The 19,409-nt window shown below is 37.0% G+C and overlaps 1 protein-coding gene and 1 long non-coding RNA gene across 2 annotated transcripts; one reads left to right on the top strand and one right to left on the bottom strand.

The window, feature by feature from the left end:
• Positions 1-6,987: 6,987 nt before the first annotated feature.
• LOC114822283 (S-protein homolog 1-like) lies at positions 6,988-7,446 on the bottom strand. The gene has a single exon (XM_029096611.2). The coding sequence runs from the start codon at positions 7,444-7,446 to the stop codon at positions 6,988-6,990; it is 459 nt and encodes a 152-aa protein (XP_028952444.2).
• Positions 7,447-13,019: 5,573 nt separating this feature from the next.
• Positions 13,020-17,556, top strand: LOC114822179 (uncharacterized). The gene is made up of 3 exons (XR_011576875.1): positions 13,020-13,120; positions 16,772-16,850; positions 16,948-17,556. It is a non-coding gene; the product is annotated as an uncharacterized lncRNA (long non-coding RNA).
• The last annotated feature ends 1,853 nt before the right edge of the window (positions 17,557-19,409 follow it).

The raw sequence follows: 19,409 nt of genomic DNA, 5'->3' as shown, positions 1-19,409 counted from the left end.
GTTCATTTGCTCTTAGGCAAATCACATTGTAGGATTACAATGAACTTCCCAACAAAACAACATTTGTTAGTTGGATTATAGAAGCGATATCCAAAAGTTAATTTAAGGATATCCCACAAGATTGTTATCAAACAAATATTGCTTATTAGCACACAACCTCAAATCTTAACATGCTTAAGATTTGTCTTTCTTTCCAACTACATCTTATGGAGTCATGAAAATATTGGAAGATCTTCTCATCGACAATCATATTGTTTTAGAAGTATATATCCTATATATGGGTAATAGATAACATTTAACGAACTAAATCTTATTCAAGTTCGTTCTTCTCCTAATGGAGAAATACATTATCTTATGATGCTATTTTCCTTGATATCTTTCAAGGAAACTCATCTAAAGTGTTACCTTTCCTTGGATCAAATCTAAGGAGGTAAATACTTTAGATATCTTACTCATCTATTTACATTTCTTGAATTCTTTGAAACCTTTTGCAAAGTATTCGGACTTGTGTTTATTCAAAATAAACTATAGTCCAACCGAGAGTGATCTTCGGTGAATGTCATATAACATGAGTAGTATTATGTTGTGGACAAGTGCCACTAACATCTAAGTGAATTAACCTCAACAACTTTGTGATTCTTTCTTCTTTCCAAAAGAATAAAGATTCGAACATTTCGCCTCTATACAATTTTAACAAGAAGGTATTGGATCCGGATCTAACGATCCAAAACATCCTTGTTTCACCAACTCGTAACTTATGTTTTAGAGGTATCACAATTTAGTTGGGATTAGTCACTACTTTGCAACCTTTTGGGTTTTAAGCATCATTATATTCTAAACAGTTAACACTACCATATCATCTCTACTATAGAGACAATCAATTAGATTACTATAATCCAATTTCTTTGGTAGTTCATATGAGGAAGTAAGTACTATCTGCTTTCGCAGAGATCTATATCTTATTCACGTTCCGTATGTGAAGCACCTTTTCTTCTCTCATATATCTTCTACTTCTTATTAGTCACACTTTTACAACGATTTGTAAAACATAGTTACTAATACGGAATCATACATTCAAGTAGAAGAACCAACTGTTTTGAACTATTCAAGAACATTTTACAACACCTTCGAAAGGTGTGTTCTTGACACTTGCAAGACATTTCTTGCAAATACCCCTTCCAATGTCCATCCTTTCATAAAGAAAGTTTGTCGTTCACAAAGTTCTCGGCAAGGGGGCATACCACCTCAAGGATCGGACTAGTTTAATTCATAAGTTGCCAATCAACAGGAAATTTTTAAAGAAGTACTATCCAGTTACTTGGGGGATGCGAGAATAAAATATCATTTCATTGATTTTGCAAAGGGACGTACAAGTGAAGTTACAAAAGATTCTTAAAAACCAAAATCCTAAGGGGTCGAAGGAAGGAAGGCTTCAAAAGTGGCCTTCAATTCCAACCACCTTACTTCGCCCATGGTGACTTCGACTTGCCTTGTCCTTCTATTAAGCTAAAGTTGCTGGATCTGCCTTGCACCAGCTAAGAAGTCCATTAGTCGAGCCTTATTTGCTTCAAAATTCTTTTCGAGGTTTGAAGCAATGGCTAACCATTGCTGTTGAAGTTCGCCAAAATTCTTTTCGAGGTCTAAAGCACAGTCGGGGCAGAAGTCTTCTCCGGGCGATCGCCAAAATTTTTCTTGATAACGTTTTCGACCAGTGCGCCAAAAATGTCTTGAATATATACGGCCCACCAGTTAATAAAGGTGGCAGTATTGAGTGTTTCAGGGATGTTTGGCCGAAGGCGGAATTTCTTGCATCTTTCTTGAAATTCTTTCTCGGCCTCCCTGCATTCTTTTTCTGAAGAACCAGACAGGCGTCCTTGGCTCAGGAGAGAATATGAAGTGAGTAGAGGCAGTGGGCAGCCTTTGAGGTAGCCTAGTTGCTGCACGGTGAAGTGGGGTTGGTAGACTTCCCAACTTGCACGTTTAACATTGCAGGCTAGAGGACGGTTGCGCATTAACACAAACGATCCCCAGCTCTTTCAAAGGACAGAGTATTTAGCTTCATTCCATGCCGAAGATGGGAGCTTGATGGAAGGGGGTATTCTTGACGACGGTAGATCAAAAACTTGTCATGAGAACGGTTTTCTAGATTGAAAAAGTATTTTAAAATGTATTTGGCCGAGTGAGGATAAGCGAGTATAGAGCCCAATTGCAGACCTAACGCTTCAGTAGGTCTGAAGTTGGGGACTTTTGGCCTGAGGGTGGCAAAATAGACTTGCAACCAGAGTTGAAGAACTTAGAATGGGTCGGTCTGGTAGGGGTCAATCTTGTTGACAATCGTCTCGGCTAGGCAACATGTGAGGTTGGCGAGGATAACCGAGCTAAAAGGCAGGACATGACCACTGGCTAATGCCTCAACAACTGGCATGTTCTTGACCAAACATTTATTTGACTTAGTACATCAAATGAATTTGTTGTACCAGTAAAAAAGGAAGGCTTCGTGTTCTCCCTTTTTGAGGTTTTCTTCCCATTGGTTAGCGAAGTGTTAAATGAGGGTGTTGTAGTTGAAGAAGTTCTTGTGCAACTTCTGAACTTCTCTTTCAAAGGCTCTTGATTTTTCTTCCTCGGCGACCCGACCGCGCGTTCATCGAATAGCATCTTGAGGTCGAGGTTGGATGGGCACCTAGAGAGGGAGATGCCAATCTGGAGACCTGAAGGGGAGGTCCCGAGGATGGCTGAGATGTCGAGAATAGTACGGCCAATAGGGCCCAATGGAAGGACCATAGGATTGGTGGCCGAGCACCAAAAGCCTAGAGCTGCCATGAGAAGTTCTTTGTCCATGGCGATCTTGATGGTTGAGAGCTTAATGGCATCATAAATGCCGAGAATCTTCCACTCATTGCTGAATAATTTCTCCATCCTTTCTACCCACGCTACCCAAGCCGCGGTAATTGAAGGCCAAGCTCCTTGGGGTTTAGTCAATTCCCACTTCGACCAGTTATATCCTTGAAGCAGGGGTTCCAAACAATGATCTTTAAGGAGGTTGGTAATGGACGCTAGGACATTGTCTTTGAAAAGTGGTTCCAGGATCTGGTGAGAAGCGCTCGAGTGATGTGAAATAGTCTAACACACAAATTAAACCCTATTAAGATAGTTGTAGTATATGACGGTAGGGATCGTTCTAGGCTGGGGATTAACTAGGGCTGCTAATCTACACAAATATGACTCAAAAACACAAAACTAGACTTAAAAACACTTAACTAGACTCAAAAAACTCAAAACAAACTAAAAAGACTCAAAATAGCACAAAACAATCAAATAGACTCAAACTAGACACTAGAGGGTGAATTGGACAAAAATTGATTTTAACTTGACTCAAAACACTTAAAAACACAAATTGGATAGATTCTAACTAACTTGACACAACAAAATAAAGGGGATTGGGCTTTTGACGAATTTAAAGTAAAGACAATTAAATTAAAAACTTAGACAAATTAGACACGAATTTGGGCGAAATATGGGTGATTGGCTAGCTAGAGGGTTCTTCTCCACACATGACACACTTGCATACAAAACGATTTCTAGTTGCTTTTCCAATAAACCATGAACCTCAACGCCCCAGATTAACCGTGAAAAGCACTACTTAACCCTCAGATTTTCCTTAAGTCATTGAATTGGATGGACAACGCATCGGCAACCAAATTATTTTTCAATAGTTCCATACATAACAACATAATAGAGATACAATCAAAGATCATTAAGCTTTGTGAAAATCATAAGCATTGACAAGACATTCGTAACTACGAACAACATGATACTCCTGTCAGGAATTCACTTAACGCGATCGTGACTAGCAACCTCCATTACTTATAAATATAAGTTCATAACGATTAGGTGAAACTCCCTTATATTTTAGCATCAAATCCCTGCATGCAAACTAAATGTGCACCCTCAATCAACAAACAAGAATAAGTTCTTAATCAAACAGTTAAGTAAATTGCATTCACGATTCATGAAATCACAACTGGAAATAATCAATTCATATTGCAAATATGTTCATGACTTTGAATCTCCCCCTAGCTAAAACGAGTTTAGCTTATCATGTTCGTAATTAAACAAAGACAATTAAATTTAAACATTAAAACAATGGATAGAATACACCTAGAAACGCTCCAACAATCCAACGTCTTGAATGGCAAGCACGGCTCCAAGGGTCTCCTCTCTTTTCTCCTAGCAAATCTGCAGCACAATAGGATGAATGTGTATAGGTGTATATGGCACGAATTTGTAATGAATGGTGGTAGAGGGTGGTGATCTGAATAAAGGCTGCATCAATTATATTTATAGGGAGAAAAGGTACGGCCTAGGTAGCATTGGGAAAGGATTGGCACTCCAAAACCCAAGTGGAATGGGTTAAAACAATCAGAAACCAAGGGAAATTAGGATGACACATAAAAAACCATCAGGAACAAGGATATAGGGGGCGGCACAATTAGGAAAAGGGGTTCTAGAAGGGGTTGGGGCGCCACTTTTGTAAGGAGAGGAGATAAGGCTTCTAGAATCTTAAATATGTATTTTAAATGCATAATTATCCCTTATAAATAGCTAGAATTAAGGCACAAACTAATTTGGATAAGATAAGATTGGATAATGCTAGATTAGGAAAGGATAAGATAAGATAAGGTTAGTTTGGATAAGATAAGGTTGGATAAGGTTTTGGATAATGACTCCTTTTTTGAGCTGATTCCTTATCTTCTTTGTCTTGGATTTATTTTCTTCATATTTTCAGCACATTCCTAGCCTCTTGAACTTCAAATTCGTCCATCCATCTTGCTCTACTCATAAGCTATCCATTTGATGCCCAAAACTGCCTCAAAATGCTCCAAATTGCACTTTCTTGCCAACTTTGTCATTTGGACCTACAATCACACGAAAATAGCTTAAAACACTATAATAAACACAAACTAACTATAAAAATGCAAGAAAACAAGCTAACTAAGTCGCATAAATATGCTCCTATCATCGAGTCACCTTCGAATCGTAGGTTTTTGATGGCACTCCGGTCAATAAAGTCCCGGCACTTGGCACATTCGTTGGAAAACTTGGAGATAAAGGTGTTGAGAGCTATTGTGGGGACCTCGAAGGAATTTTTGGATTCAACAGATTTTTTTTAGTTAGAAAGAGAGCTTTGAATGATGATCTGAGAGTAAAATGTTTGAGAGTTCTGAAGGCATAAAGGAAAAAATGAAGGATTTTGAGTATTTATAGGGGTTTTGGAAGAAGGCCAGTCGTTTGATTTTGAAACGAAAGGGTAAGACTAGTCAGACAATTTTACAATCATCATGGAGATTTGCGAAATCCATATGAAGAGACCAAGAAACTTGCAGGTTGAGGCTACACGATGGCATGTGACGGCGGATTCAATGATGAAGAGACGTTTGATTATGTGCATGACTCAAACAGACCGAGAAATTCGCTGTTTGAGGTTATAATGATAACATGTGGTAGGGTTTTAGGGTTTGGGAAGACGTTTCAGTGTCAAGGAAAAACATGCCAAGAAGATGCCACGTGGCAGGGTGTCTGACAAAATTAAGATCGTGCGATCATGCTTCATAAATGCGCCTAATGGATGGAATATTTGAAACTTTTCATCATCCTTTAAAGATACCTTTAGGGTTCACTTCTTCAAGGTCAAAACTCGGCTAAGGAGTTCTAGGCCGAAAACCTTAGAAGCGAGAGGGCAATGTTTAGACCCAAAATAATATTATTAGGCCGAGCGAAGGTTTATGTTCGATCCAATGCTTTTCCAAAAACACTATGGGCTGTCCAATGGTCATAAGTAGCCCAGTCAGGTCGGTCGAGTCCTTTTGCAAGAAGGTTTAGATTGGATAAGAGTGAATGGGTCGAGTCCTAGTATGATAAGAAGTCTTAATGGAATGAAGATGCTGAGATTTGAGAAGTGAATGTGGTCGGATAAAGAGTTTGGTTCAAAGTCCTACTGGAGGTGGGATTGGCCGAGACATGGTTAGATTAGGATAAAGAATCCTAATCCAAGTATAGTTCTGGTTCGGTCATGATAAGGTTGGCTGCTATAAATAAGGAAGGGGTGCATCATTCTAAGCCCTCTAACTTAACACACAAACTGCCCTGCGCAAACTCTCACTCTACACGAAACCTCTCAACAACCTTGAGATTTTTATTTTCTTTTTCGCCAACACATCTTCAGTTTGGATAAACAACACTATGAGGCAACCGGCGAACACCTTCAATTTGGATAAACAGCACTGTTGTCGTAGAATCAGTGGACCATGAAGCATCTTCAGTTTGGATAAACAGCACTGTGTCGAGGACGACTGATTATCTATCCAAGTCTCGATCTAGAAGGATTTTCGAATCCTTATTGGTAAAGGTCATCTCATTAGCCTTCTCGACGAGGTGAGGTGTTCCGGATTACTGGGGTCGGCGCATCGAACGCCGAGTTGTTTTATGATTTGATACTCACAAGTGGGATTTAGAGTTTGACATTCTAACAACCGAACTACGTTTACGATTAAGATGCACATTTTCTTTGAGTACTTGTGCCCATATAGTTTGGTGTCGATTCGGCATGCTTATACTTTTACGAATATAATCACTGTAACCGAATTCAGCGCCGACGATTTGTGAACTTCTCAGAACTAGCAGCCTTGCCTTTAGGCTCTAGAACCTGAAGGCCGAGACGTGTTCCTTCCTCGGTTGCAGTCACAAGATCAAGAAGTCAGCAGTGCGCCCAACGCAACATCAACACATTTTACTCACCGGCCGAGCTCGACCGTCGAGTTGGCACGCCCTGTACACAACTGCAGGACGTAGTTAGCTTATTAATTACTCGACTTGCGTGCCACGTAGGCTTGGTCGTTTTCAGGATCAACAATATATAACACAGAAAGTAAGAAGAAACTAAACAAAAGCACATGACTTTATTATATTTCTTTGGATTACAATAGGAGCTCAAGGCCTGACATTTCTCTTTATAGAACGGACGCGCAACGGCTTTGGTATCCAGTCGTACTTTTTGACATAATCGCTATGCTTGATTCTGTACAAGTATATTCCATCCTCTCTAACATTCCATATGCAATGGACTCCCCCACACTCTTCAATAAGTGGATCCTCAGAAATATATGCTTCAATTTCGACATGGCCAACCACGGAGTTCATGCTACAATTCCAATAGGTGTTAACTACAGAACGAAATTCAAATTCAAGCTGTTCTCCCTTGGTAGAAAGAGTGCGATCAATTACATCGTCTGCAGAATAACAATGCACGTCCAGTCGTTTAGCATCGAGATCGTTGACAACGCGCACAAAGTGCTTCTTCCCAGGGAATATATCCGAGGTACTAGGGCAAATGGAGAAGGCAAGAAAGAGTAGAGAATAGATGAACTGGCGTAATATTGTTCCTTTCATTTCACTAATTCTCAATGTGTTTTGATGTAGTATATTTCATTCTAGCTATCCGTTTTTATAGCAAAAGGATGCAATCTTTTTCTCGTAAAGAATAAATTTTGGTATATCCTATATGGTATTTTAGGTCTCGTTTGGTATGGAGGAATGAATTGAAATGAATAGTCCAATACATTCAGCGCATCTTGAAGATTGAGGAGACAATTTTCATTTTTAAGAGATTGAGAGAATTTTTACTTTTTATTTTATTTATTTATTTAACAAACGATATTATCTACATAAAGGGGTATAAGAGTGTAGCTAAGTCTCACAATATGTTAGCAATAATGTAGTTCAAATTCATGAAGAAAACTTAGTGACAAGAGATTGAGAGAATTAAACAGGAAGAAAACTTATCCTTTAAATCCTCCATCATTTTGAGAAGGATTGAAATGTCTTATCCATTTCCTGCTCCCATTAAGTTGATTAGACATGAAGAAAACTTATCATTTAAATCCTCCATCATTTTGTTCTTTAGTAATCCATCTCCTGTGCTCCCATTAAGTTGATTAGAATTTTTTCATTTCTTTCTTTTAACGTACCTTAAAGATAATGTCTTATCCATTTCAATTCAATCATTTGTGGCAAACGAAGCCTAATGAATCAATATCCATGGAGTTTCATGATCTTATAGGAATCAGACAAGGATGATACATATAGATAGTGAGATATATTTGGCAGTACAAAAACAAGGTTCACGTATGTTTAGAATTCCCTTTTTTTACACTAGAATTTCATGGTTTTATTATCCATCAAGAACTTGTGTTGTTATCCCTTTCACATGGCCAGCCAAAAGTATGCATGTATAAGTTCTCAACTTTTATGGTAAGTCGCATCAATTAGGAGATTTTGTTTTAATTAGATTTAAGACCATTGTCGCACTCAATTATTACGTTTAGTCCTGAAGGTTTTGTTTATAGATTGTAGTTCATTTTGATCCAAATAAGTAACTTTTTTTTTGTGTGATGATGAGCCAACATATATTTTTAAAGCTTGTTCTTTGCAAAAAATTTTTATTGCCCTTTATACGATTAGTCTATTTTTGGGCGTTCAAATATACGTATTAATGGGATGAATGTCAAAAGATTTTAATTATATTGATACCAGTTACGTACGTTATAATACATTTTATTTTTTATTTTGTTTCTTATTTGGTTTTTTTTTTTTGGTCATTATTTGTATAATCTATATTACATCAGGCTAACTAATTTCTTTTTCTTTCATTCTTAGGCCTTTGAGTCATTATTTATCCTCTATTTTTTTTATAAAGGATTATTTATCCTATTATATATTCAAATTATGCAACATAACTCAATGTGGTTCATACTGGTGTCGAGCTAAGCATAGTAATGATAAGAAGGAACTATCATAATAAAAATAAATAATGACTAAATTTTTTTTTTAAAACTTATATAGAATAATAATACAAAACTATATATTTATATATAGAATATATTGTATATATTAATATGGCTATTGTATTTTATAATAGATCTTTTAGTAATTAGACTTTAAAATTATCAAAATAAATTTTTTCTGAACGGGTCGAAACGAGCGACCCACGTGTTACCCGCATGTATACACGGGTTCTTAACGGGTCAGCCGATAATAACCCGATAAGTTATCGTGTTGACCCGAAACCTGTTATTTTCGTGTCGTGCAGAGACTGCCAGACCTTGTAGGTCCAAATACCTACACTTATAACTTATTTGGATGTGCTTTTAAAATCATTGAAAGCGCTTTTGGTGAAAATGCTTTTAGAACCAATCTTTAGTAAAAGTGCAAGTGAATCCTGAAAAAGCACTTAAAGTGCTTCTTGGAAGAAGCACATAACTGGTGCTTCTGGCAGAAAGCACTTTAAGTGCTTTTGAAACCTATAACATTTTTTTCTAAAAGCACTTTTAGTCATTCTAAAAGCACATCCAAACGAGCCTTTAATGAGGGACGTCCAACACAACACAGATACCATCTCGATTGGTTTATCTCACCCAACTTTTTCTATTTAAAGGAAACTAAAGCATGAAATTATATCAACCACCATCTGATCAACCATCTTCATCAAGGTTCTGAAAAATACCAACATGAACATCGTAGCAGTCTTTTTCCGTCTTATGCTCTCATTGTCCATCTGCAGCTCAATGGCTGATTATCGGGTAACCGTTTTTAATGACTTGGCTCGAAACACCAACCTGAATGTTCAGTGTCAAGCTGCAGGCATAGATCCGAGCACTCATTCGATCCCATTTTTTTAATGACAACAGCTGGACCGTCTACATTAACACTACTGCTGTTTGATCTTGTGATATGAGTTGGGGTATCATAAAGGGGCATTTCGACATCTTCAATGCTAAAAGAGATGCCACTAGATGTGCTAGAAACTAATGCGCTTGGCGTGTGAAACGGGATGGCTTGTATCTATTCATCGAGGTGCATAAGAGGTTGGAGTTGCAGTTTACGTGGCCACATTGAGAAATAATTAAGTTGAGAAATAAAGATGACCTTCTGATTTTGTTATTTATCCATGTTTCATGATGTTAATGATTTCTTTCGTGGAGGTCATCACATATATTTGCTTTGAGATCTAGAAAATCTTTTGGTCAAAACACTTTATGTTCCTTATTCGTACATTGTGCTTTCTATGTAGTGGACATTCATATATATTCCTTTAGGCTATCTCACATGCATTTCAGCGGAGCTGTTTATACTTTTGAAGTTGGGCCGTTTAAAAACCAATTAGCAATGGCTGGAGACTAGAAAGGTCATATAACTTATATGCAAACTACTGAAGACTAAAGAGGTCATTTGACCGGAACTCCCCTTCCGGTGATTTTTCAAAGCAGCACAATCTGTGCAATATCACTTTCCTCTCGGTTTATCTTTCAGACCAACACAGGCAAAATGGAACCATTCTATCTTCTACTGTTGGAGGAAAACAATAAAATTAGATAATAAAGTTGAAAATATTGTAAACACAAAAATCTTGTGACAAATGAGACAAGAACACTTATACAAAATAAATTTGTATTAATGAACTTGTAGAGCTACAATCTCTTTACAACTTGATCCTCTGATTCAATCTTTGAAATGTGTAGATGTGTTGTGTTGTCGAATCAAGGGTCGCGATGACTTGATCTTGGATGAACGAATGCCGCAAGGTTTTGGCTCTTGGCAGTGGAGAACCACCATGTGTAGGGATGCTTGGTGGTTCTTCACGGGTTTTGACGAAGAACACGAAGGATTTCTCAAGTCTTCTTGAGTGTTTGAGTGTTTGGGAGGTTTGAGTGCTTGAGAGCTTCAGTATTTCAAAGCTTCAGCGTCTGGGCGTGAAATGATTTTTGGACCCCTTTTCTTTGTCTTAGAGCCTCCTATTTATAGACTCTTCAAGCCTTGCCCATAGATGGATTTGGCCTTGATTGTGGGCTTGATTAATTGATGAAAGAACTAGGACTCGATTTATGGGCCGGCTCATGATTTGTCTTCATCAATTAATATTTGATTTAATTAAATTAAAATCAAATAATTCATTTCCGCCAAAAGTTGACACGTGTCCTTCTTGATGACTCGTCCGATTTTGACGAGTCACATCCATGTATACGATTTGTGAGACACATGGTGCATGCCGTGTATGCCCTGGCCTGTCAAAGCTTTAATGCGTTGGTGAACAATTGAACATTTATTTCATCGAAATTTTGATGTCTACAAATGCCCCCACTTCAAGGCGCATCCTATACAAGTGCTTGTCACGTGTAGAAGATGTGTTTTGAAGTCCCTTTGCATAGTGAATGTACTTTAACCACTATGCTTTGAAATCCTTCAATGTAGATGTCAATTTAAGGGTCGTTGAAGCTTGATTTTGAATTGGGTTGGAAATTTTTTCTAGGGCCGTCGAGGCTTGGTCTTGAATTGGGCCGTTGAGGCTTGGTCTTGAATTGGGCTGCCAATTTCTTCAAGGGCTGTTGAGGCTTGGTCTTGAATTGGGCTGGAGGTTTCTTCAAAGGCCGTCAAGGCCTGGTCTTGAATGAAATGGACCACGAGCGGTTTCACATGGTTTTGTTAGTGGGTGAATCGGCACGTGCTTGTTGTGCTTGTTGACTCTCCACAAGCTTGATGAAGAACACGAGTGTTTGTTTTGGCCAGAGAGCTTTCTGAAGTCAAATTTGATCAAAGGTGGTGCACTTGAATCGGATTTGTGATTTTTTCAAGGGTTGCCGTCGAGGCTTGTTCTTGAACAATCAGGACCACAAGTAATGTCACATGGTTGATGATCTTTGGCTTTGTTGGGAATTAATCGACACATATTTGTTGTGCTTGTTGATTTTGCACAAGCTTGATGAAGAACACAAGTGTTTGCTTTACCCAGAGAGCTTTTTCGTTCGCCACAAAGGTTTTAATTTACTTCATTTCTCTAGAGTCGACTTTGATTCAAGGGTGGTGGACACTTGATCTTGAATCAGACTTGTGATTTCTTTAAGAGTCGTTGAGGCTTGATCTTGAATGAAATGGGATCACAAAGAGCTTCACGTGGTGGGTGGTCTTTAGCTTTTGTGTGGATGAACTGGCACATATTTGTTGTTCTTGTTCATTTTCCACGAGCTTGATGTAGAACACGAATATTTTCTTTGGCTAGAGAGCTTTCTAGTTTTCATCCAAAGGTTCAAATTCACTTCATATCTCTGGAGTCGTATTTGATTCAAAGGTGATGGACATTGGACCTTGAATCAGACTTGTGATTTCTTCAAGGACCGTCAAAGCTTGATCTTGAATGAAATGGACCACAAGGAGCTTCACGTGGCGAGTGGTTTTCGGCTTTGTTAGGGTTGAATCGACACGTGTAGTTGTGCTTGTTGATTCTTTGTGAGCTTGGTGAAGAACATGCGTGTTTTCTTTGGACAAAGAGCTTTCTGGTTTCCTCCAAAGGTTTGGCTTTGCTATATTTCTTTGGAGTCGAATTTGATCCAAGGGTGGTTGACACTTGATCTTGAATCAGACTTGTCATTTCTTCAAGGGTGGTTTAGGCTTAATCTTGAATGAAATGGGACCACGAGGAGTTTCACGTGGTGCGTGGTCTTCGGCTTTGTTGGGGATGAATCGACACATGTATTATTTGTGCTTGTTGATTCTCCACGAGCTTGAAGAACACGATTGTTTGGATGTTTGAAAGAGTTATGGATGTCCGAAGTTTCGACTTACTTCCTTTTGCTCCTCTCTTTGAATGAGTGCCTAATATTTATAGGCAAGGAATTTAGCTTGATTTGAAATACCCAATTGAAGCTAGACTTGAGCTACTACTTTGTGCCATCCACGTGTATATATATATAACATATACATATATGTACATATATACACACACGGCACCTTTTGATTATTATTTTTTTTGTTGGCTTCCTCTGTATTGAACGACCCTTCCTTTTCCATTCAAGTTTCAGACGCAAATTTGGTTTGAGTCCAAAGTTTTTACCTCAAAAATAATTTAATTGGTAAGGTTAAAAAACCTGTTTGGTAAGCCATTTTGCCAAATCTCTGTATTGAAGCTTCCTCTGTATTGAAGGTTCCGATGAATAGCTTTAAGCCTCAAATCTCTGAGTACTTGATTGGGGATGAAACTGGGCCATTCTCTTCTCTGCCAGGAACGATCAAGGTAATGGGTCTTTCTCTTACTGCTTTGTTTGGTTCCTTGGAAAAGGGAGGAAATGATGGGAAAGTTGATTTATGTGTTTTGTTTGTTGGGTTGTGAGAAATTGCGTTTATCTATCTAATTGGTGTGATTCATTTGTGTACAATGTATATAATCTAATTGATGTGCCCATGAGGATTGATTTGTGAACAGAATTTGTTGTGATGTTTAGAGAGGTTAAGGATTGATGTCTAGAATAGCATATTAGCAAGTTAATTTGGTTCCTATATTTCTATTAAAGTTGGTTCCGTGAAGCTATTAGAGCTTGCGTATTAGGTGTTTGTGAAAATTTCCCATCGAGTTAGAAACAAGGATATGATGCAAATCTGGGTGTGGTGTGTTTTGGTATGTGTGTATGTAGGTATAGGGTATAGGGGTCATTATGTGTGTATGTAGCCTTGTAAGTGCAATTGAGTTAAGTTATCGTACCTTAAGAACAATGTAGTCATGTTGAAAGTTTTCCCAATATGGCTTTGGTTCAAGTCCGCTGGTAGTGGTGTCGTTATATGAAATTAGTAGAAGAGAGGGTTCACTGAAACTGGGGTTCATAGCTAGTAAACTGTTTCTAAAAAGGACCATGGTTCCTTTGGATCTTACATTGCTTGGGAATTGAAGTTAAGTTTGGTTGGCAGCTTAGATTGCCTTGGTAATGCTATAGTTGACCGTTATATCTGAAAAATTGGGGCACCATTTTTATAGTTGTGCTTACAGTATTCCAGTGAAATTTAGAGGTTGTCACCAACTGGGAATGTGTCATAGCCTCTTATCGCTGCTAATGATATCATTATCGTCTAGTTCGTGAAAATGCCATTTGAATTTCATTTATGTTGTTTTAGTGTAGATTTTTATTTAGGGTGGTGGCATATATTGGATTAAGACAAAACTAAGCAAATTATGGGTTTTTAAATTTGTTAATCTGTTACAAATTAAAGGTTAATTTGGTGAATGAAGAACAATGAATAGGAAGGCAAAGTTCCAATCTTTTCTAGTATTCATGGGGGTTTATGTCCCTCTCAAAGCGGGAGACTTGTTGGCTTAAGATTGCCCTTATTCTTCTTGTTAATTACATATTTAGCTAATTAGAACTGAATGCTACTTAAAGTTCTGATCTTTTATTTTTCTAGTAAATTTGTATGACTTTTGCAATACAAAAACTATTTCATTTTTCTGGTAAATTTGTATGACTTTTGCAATACAAAAACTATGTCCCCTTTCTTTTGAGATTTCCTTTAACTCTTGTCTTTTCAACTGGGAACTTGCATGAAGTCGTATTGTCATGCCTGTGTCATTGGAAGAGGTAAATGAGTTACTCTTAGGTCACACTACTCTCATTTTGTTTGATATTCTCGCATGCATAAAATGCCTATTTATTTATCATCTAGTTCGTGAAAACTGAGTATATAGTACATACTACATAGAACTGAGTATATATGTGTTTTGTACATTCATAAGTGAATGTAGCTTTTAGCTTTGTATTAATTTCGATGTTTCCGTTTACATTGTTCTAGTACGTGTCTAAGAGATGTCAAACAAGGACTTTGAAAATGACCGTGATGATAAAGCTAATTGGCCAAAACCTATTGAAGACTACTTTATTAGTATGTTGTATGAAGAGACAAAAAAAGGCTTGCAAACCAACACTTTATGAAAGAATCAGTGGGATGCGATTGACAAGAAGGTGTTTGACAAATATGATGAGAGATACACTCGTGAAAAATTGAAGCAAAAATATAATCGGTTGCGAAAGATTCATTGTGAGTTTGCCAAGCTTGTTAATCATACTGGGATGGGTTGGGACCCTATTGCAAACACTGTTCAAGCATTGGACGAAGTTTGGGTAGCTTATATTAAGGTATTTATTGTATTATATAATGTATTTTCTTTATAGATATGCATTATTTAATATTATTTACTAAGTGTGGTCAACCTATAATAAAATTTTACAGAAAAACAAGTTTGCTAGCCATTTCTATAGCAAAGGGTGTTCTCATTATGAGGTGCTTGGACAAATTTTCAATAATACCACTGCAACTGGTCAAATGCAATATGCATCAGCCAATTCTCCTCCAAATTCTGATTCTAAGAGAGAGTTAGAAGCTGAGTTTCTTACCACTGGTGCACACATTAGACAAAGTATTGGAAGTGGTTCAAAGGCTTGTAGTGAGGGACATGAAGGAACCAGCACCAAGCGTTGTGCTCTTTTCCCTCCAAATGATCTTTCCTCGAAGTTAAAGTCATCCAAGTCAACCAAAATGGACGAAGGTATTCCAGCTTGGGCAAAGTCACTTGATGCCAAGATTGAGGCTACATTGGAAAAGGTTAAGCGTAAAACAGAGAGGGAGTATCCTCCCTATTGAGATAGTTAAGTACAATTGAAGATTGTATGGAAGTACTTGAGAACATGGAAGATGTTGATGATACTGCTTATTTGAAAGCTTTGGAGAAGTTCACTAGCTTGGATTGGTGGAGGATGTTTATGATGATGTCTGAGTTGAGGAAAAAATTATGGCTCAATAGTCTAAAATGAATAGTTAGTTAGTAAGTTGGTTGTTAGTTAGTGTGTTGGTAATATGATGAATTTGCTTAGAATTAATTATAAGGGTTAGTAAGATGACTATGGATATGCTTTTGAGTTTGGTTTTGAGATCTTTTGCTTTAGGATGAACTATAATTAAATGAGTATGGAAATGACTAGTGTTGGTAATATGATTAATGTTATGTTATTATCTTATAGTATTGTCTTGTCACTTTGTTTAGCTATTAATTACTTGATAGTTGTAGAATATAATTAATTGTTTGTCTATATAGGATGGATTCAAATGAAGTGGACAACAATGGTTCAAGTTCAGAAAGTGATTCATCATCTGATTTGGATGATTCGCTTGGAGAGTTGCTTTTAGTTATAAGATTGTATGACCATTACTCACGTTTAAATAAAAAGCCATGCATGACTTCACATTTTTCAGGCTGCCAATATGTGATAGAATTATTGAATGGACATCCATATAGGTTATTTGATATTTCAAGGATGGATAAAAGCACGTTCAAGAATTTGTGCTCGACATTGAGAGAATTGAACTTTCTACAAGATGATAGATCAATTTGTGTGGAAGAGGCCGTATGCATATTCTTGTTTACTATTAGTCATACAATCCAGAATAGGGTAATTGCTGAAATGTTTCAACATTCTAAAGAGATTGTGTCAAGACAATTTAACAGAGTTCACAAAGCAATATGTCGACTTGGTACTCATCTAATTCAACCTCCAAATATAGATGCGACACCTTTTGAGATTTTGGGAAATCCGAAGTACGACCCATGGTTTTAGGTAATATATTTATAAAGTACATTTTATTATTTAGTTAGATCATGATCATTATTTTTCTATAAAACCTAGAAAGATACATGTTTAAAGCTCTAGAATAACAACTTAGGTTGAAGTAAACTATATTTTGTGTACTAACATGTTATGATTTGAACTATAAAATGGTAGAATTGCATTGGTGCTATTGATAGAACACATATCAGTGCATGGACTCCTTCATCGAAACAAATTTCATACTGAGGTAGAAATGTTAGTGTAATACAAAGTATTATGTTGGCATGTTCATTTAGGAAGGAACGGCTAATGACTCGAGAGTGTTGATGAATGCAATAACAAGAGAAGTGAATAGGTTTCCAATGCCTAAAGAAGGTACGAAGTCATTGAAACATATCAAATTACTTGTATTTTTTTTTTCTTATTGTATTTGGCTCAAGTAAAATACTTATATGCATTGTTCTTGGAATAGGAAAATATTATGTTGTTGATTCCGGCTATGCCAACATGAGTGGGTTTCTTGCACCATATCACAAAGTGTGTTATCACTTGCGTGATTTTAGAGGAAGAGGTAAACGTCCAAGAGGAGCAATGGAATTGTTCAACTTTAGGCACTCATCACTATGTAATGTTGTTGAACGATGCATTGGAGTGCTTAAGAATCGTTTTCCCATTCTAAAGTTGATGCCAAATTATCCAATTAGGAAGCAAAGATGCATTCCCATTGCATGTTGTGTTGTGCACAATTTCATTAGAATGCAATCAAGGAATGATACATTGTTTCAACAATTTGAAGACAATGATGTTGATGTGGTAGATGAAGAAAGCTCGGGGACAAATCAAGAAGGGGAAAACATGCATTTGAATGACTATAATGTTATGAATGATGTTAGAGACCACATAGCCGGATCAATGTGGCTTGATTACGTCAATAACAATTAGTCACAAAGTTTATTGGTTTTCTAGAATGTTTTAATGTCATATTTATTGTCTGAGATTTGAAGTTTAATTTGATTATCGAGCATATATGTGTTGTATTAGCACATGAATATCAAAATAATAAGTTTACGGTTTAATTTTATATGTTTTGTATATCTTAAAACAAATACATAATTGAAAAAAAAAAACTGTTTTTAAGAGTTAAACCAAACAAGTTTTCAAAATTTTAGATTCAAAAATAGTTTTTTAGTTCAATGCCAAACACGTTTTTTAAATCTAAAAAAAAACTGTTTCTAAGAAATGTTCTTAAAAATTAGTTTTAAGAACAATTCAAGCTTTTTAAGCTCTTCGTTCCTGATTTTGTGTGAGGAAACACGCCACCCTTGAAAAGCTTTCCTGAATCGGATATTTTTTTTCCTAATTTGGAGGATTTGACTTCTGTGAGAATTTTCTTTCTTCAATATATAATGGGCATGAACTTGAACAATTTTTTTCACAACAAAACCCACAGCTTTAAACACCGTCGTCTTCCTCTGTGAATTCTAGAGCCTCTGCAGTGGGCCATCCAATCGGATGCGCGACCCCTCCAATTTCAGGCCGAGCACCGGGCCGAGACATGTTCTTCCAGAATGAGTCTTGGAACGACAAACCCTTTTTTATGCGAATGTTGCAGACCAATTTGGGGCTGCGAGTTAGAAATTGATTGCTTGGATTGGTGTGAACGGCAAACCATTATTCCCCAGGGTGTTTGTCAGTGAGGATTTGGTGAACAGCCATGAAAGGCATGGAAGAATGATGGATCCCCATCACACTACAGATTGAGTAATAAGCAGGCGGAGGAGAAGCCAAAGCCGACAGGTTCTGCAAGTATGAGGGGCCGATCTTGGGAGCAAGCAACCTGGTTGCGCTGACCTTGCCTCTAGTGATCAGGATTCAGTACATAGGCATTGATGACCTGTGTTTGGGAAGCATGGCTTCCTCGGCAATGCCTGGGTTTGGGAGGCTTTAAATTTTTTTTTTATTTTTTGCAGGGAAAGACGCTGATCTCTTTCCTTATATATATATATCTATATACGATGAGCAGAACTAGTGATAATAAATTACCACTCACTTGGCTCTGATACCAAATGGAGTGGAACTAGTGATAATAAAAACGATGAGGGCAATTATACCAACAACAATGATGGTTAGGATTGAATGAACTGGAAAATGAATGATTAATTGAATCATGAGGAATTTGATGTGGAAAATAATCAGGATTAAAAATGCCATGAAACCAACTGTTATAAACAAATAGAAAGAATTGAACAAATGATTGATCGGTGTTTACCTTGAATTTGAGATACTCGATGAATTGACTGTGAGTAAGAATTTTATGCCATTCGAAATCAATTGTTATGAAAATATTCTTCATAATGAAAATAATGAATTCAAAGTGGTGATGCAGATATACTTGGAAATAAATTTTATTGAAAACTTACACAACGACTTACAATTGATTTACTGACGATTAAGTCAGCAAAATATAATGAAAACAAGGATATTAGTGCATGCAGGCATCCTTGATTTTAAATTAAAAGTGTTTACAATTTTTAAATTGAGAAATTACAAACTGAATATTTGCTTCTGTTCTGTTGTTGAAGAATACATAGAAGTTTCAGCCTCTTTCCTTTGATCAAGGCTGCTTGTTAAATAGAATGAAAATGGTTGATAATTGAAGCGGGAAACCCGACTGTCTTATGAGTTGGAAAGATGTTAAAAGCAGATGACTGTTGAATCACACAGACATAATTGAGAATATCATGATGTATGAACAGTAAAAGTGATTTTACTATTCATGAATAGTGTCTTTTCTAGAATGATGGTTGATAATTGTTACTGTTTTTAGTGTTGATGTCGACATTTTTCGTATTGGAATCACATGCTGAGCAACTGTTTATTCACATGGGTAAATTATAATTCAAACGGGTATTGGGAATCCTGATAGTCTACCCA

Source organism: Malus domestica, chromosome 16 (assembly GCF_042453785.1).
Source record: "Malus domestica chromosome 16, GDT2T_hap1".
Taxonomy (NCBI): Eukaryota; Viridiplantae; Streptophyta; class Magnoliopsida; order Rosales; family Rosaceae; genus Malus; species Malus domestica.
The sequence above is the reverse complement of the archived record's forward strand: the minus strand, read 5'-3'. Positions and strand labels throughout refer to the sequence as shown.